The sequence below is a fragment of the Psammomys obesus genome, unplaced genomic scaffold, assembly GCF_907164565.1.
Source record: "Psammomys obesus unplaced genomic scaffold, mPsaObe1.curated_primary_1811, whole genome shotgun sequence".
Lineage (NCBI taxonomy): Eukaryota > Metazoa > Chordata > Mammalia > Rodentia > Muridae > Psammomys > Psammomys obesus.
Genome location: NW_026593286.1, coordinates 610,692 through 612,148, shown reverse-complemented (window position 1 = coordinate 612,148; position 1,457 = coordinate 610,692). Strand labels below are relative to the sequence as shown.

Below are 1,457 nucleotides of genomic sequence, written 5' to 3'. Positions count from 1 at the left end.
AAGGAAGGAAGGAAGGAAGGAAGGAAGGAAGGAAGGAAGGAAGGAAGAGAAGACAAATACATAATCTTCTAACAGGTGGTGTGAGACTGATAGTGGGGCCATTCTTTTGACATACCACAATGACTGAAACACACATGTAGAAGCCTGAAAAACTTAAAGAAATCCAAGCAACTTTCATGAGTTCACAAATTTGAAGAAATGCTAAATTAAAGAGACTTTTATTAGGAATCACATCACTTTCAAGAAATAATCAAAGATCAAGTATAAATGATTCACAAATTTCTGGGAGCACCCAGGGAGGAACCACTGCCTTTTCAGTTACTCAAAACAAAGGTCACTGTCCCTTTCTGCTTTTCAGATGCCTTCCAGATTTGCTCATGACTTTTCTATTCCTACAAAAGTGAGGAATACACACACACTTAAGTACAAAATCAGATCAAGATGATCTTTGCAACATGGCATAGTTCAAACTGCAGTCTTCATGCTTCTATCCCTGCTGTAATCCCAACCGCTTTTCATGCAGTCACAATAGTGCTTTTATCTACACACTTTAAAAGGTTAGGGCTAGGTAGGCTCTGTGGCGCAATGGATAGTGCATTGGACTTCTAAAGACCTGGAGAGGACAGAAGCTCCACAAGGATAGCAACAGAACCAAAATATCTGGGTACAGAGGTCTTTTCTAAGACTGATACTCCAACCAAGGGCCATGCATAGAGATAACCTAGAAGCCCTGCTCAGATGTAGCCCATGGCAGCCCAGTATCTGAGGGGATTCCCTGGGAGTAAGGGGAACAGGGACTGTCTCTGACATGAACCCAGTGGCTGGCTCTTTGACCGCCTTCCCAGGATGGGGAGCAGCCTTGCCAGGCTACAGAGGAAGACAATGCAGCCAGTCCTGATGAGACCTGATAGACTAGTGTCAGATGGAAGGGAAGGAGAACCTACCCTATCTGTGGACTTGGACAGGGGCACAGGAGGAGAAGAGGGAGAGTAGGATTGGGAGGGGAGGAGGGAAGAGACTACAGCTGGGATACAAAGTGAATAAACTGTAATTAATTTAAAAAATAAAAATTTAATTTTAAAAAAGGTTATGGCTATGCACAAGGTCTCATGACTGGTGAGGACACAAATTCAGATCAAAGACATGGGGCTCACAGCCAGCATGCTGGCTTTGTTACTTAGTGTTTGTGACTGGCAAGAAAACAATATATATATATATATATATATATATATATATATTGTTTTCATATATATATATTTCTTATATATATATATATTGTTTCATATATATATATATATATATATATGAATAAACTTTATCACTAAAAATACATCTTTGCTGATAATGCCTCCCAACCTCATGTCCTCTGCTTCAATCACAGAACTCTTTTCAGTATAACCTTACCCCATAAACCCCAAGGCTGAAGGCCAACACTGTCTCACCGAGGAAACTGACTA

At 40.6% G+C, this 1,457-nt stretch overlaps 1 protein-coding gene across 1 annotated transcript in view; it reads right to left on the bottom strand.

Moving 5' to 3' along the window:
• Nucleotides 1-1,457, bottom strand: part of Pask (PAS domain containing serine/threonine kinase) — a 29,866-nt gene that overhangs the window by 7,760 nt on the left and 20,649 nt on the right. The window contains exon 13 of the mRNA XM_055616763.1: nucleotides 1,435-1,457. This exon is cut by the window's right edge and continues 112 nt beyond it. Coding sequence (XP_055472738.1) covers nucleotides 1,435-1,457 — 23 coding nt within the window. The remainder of the gene's footprint in view (nucleotides 1-1,434) is intronic.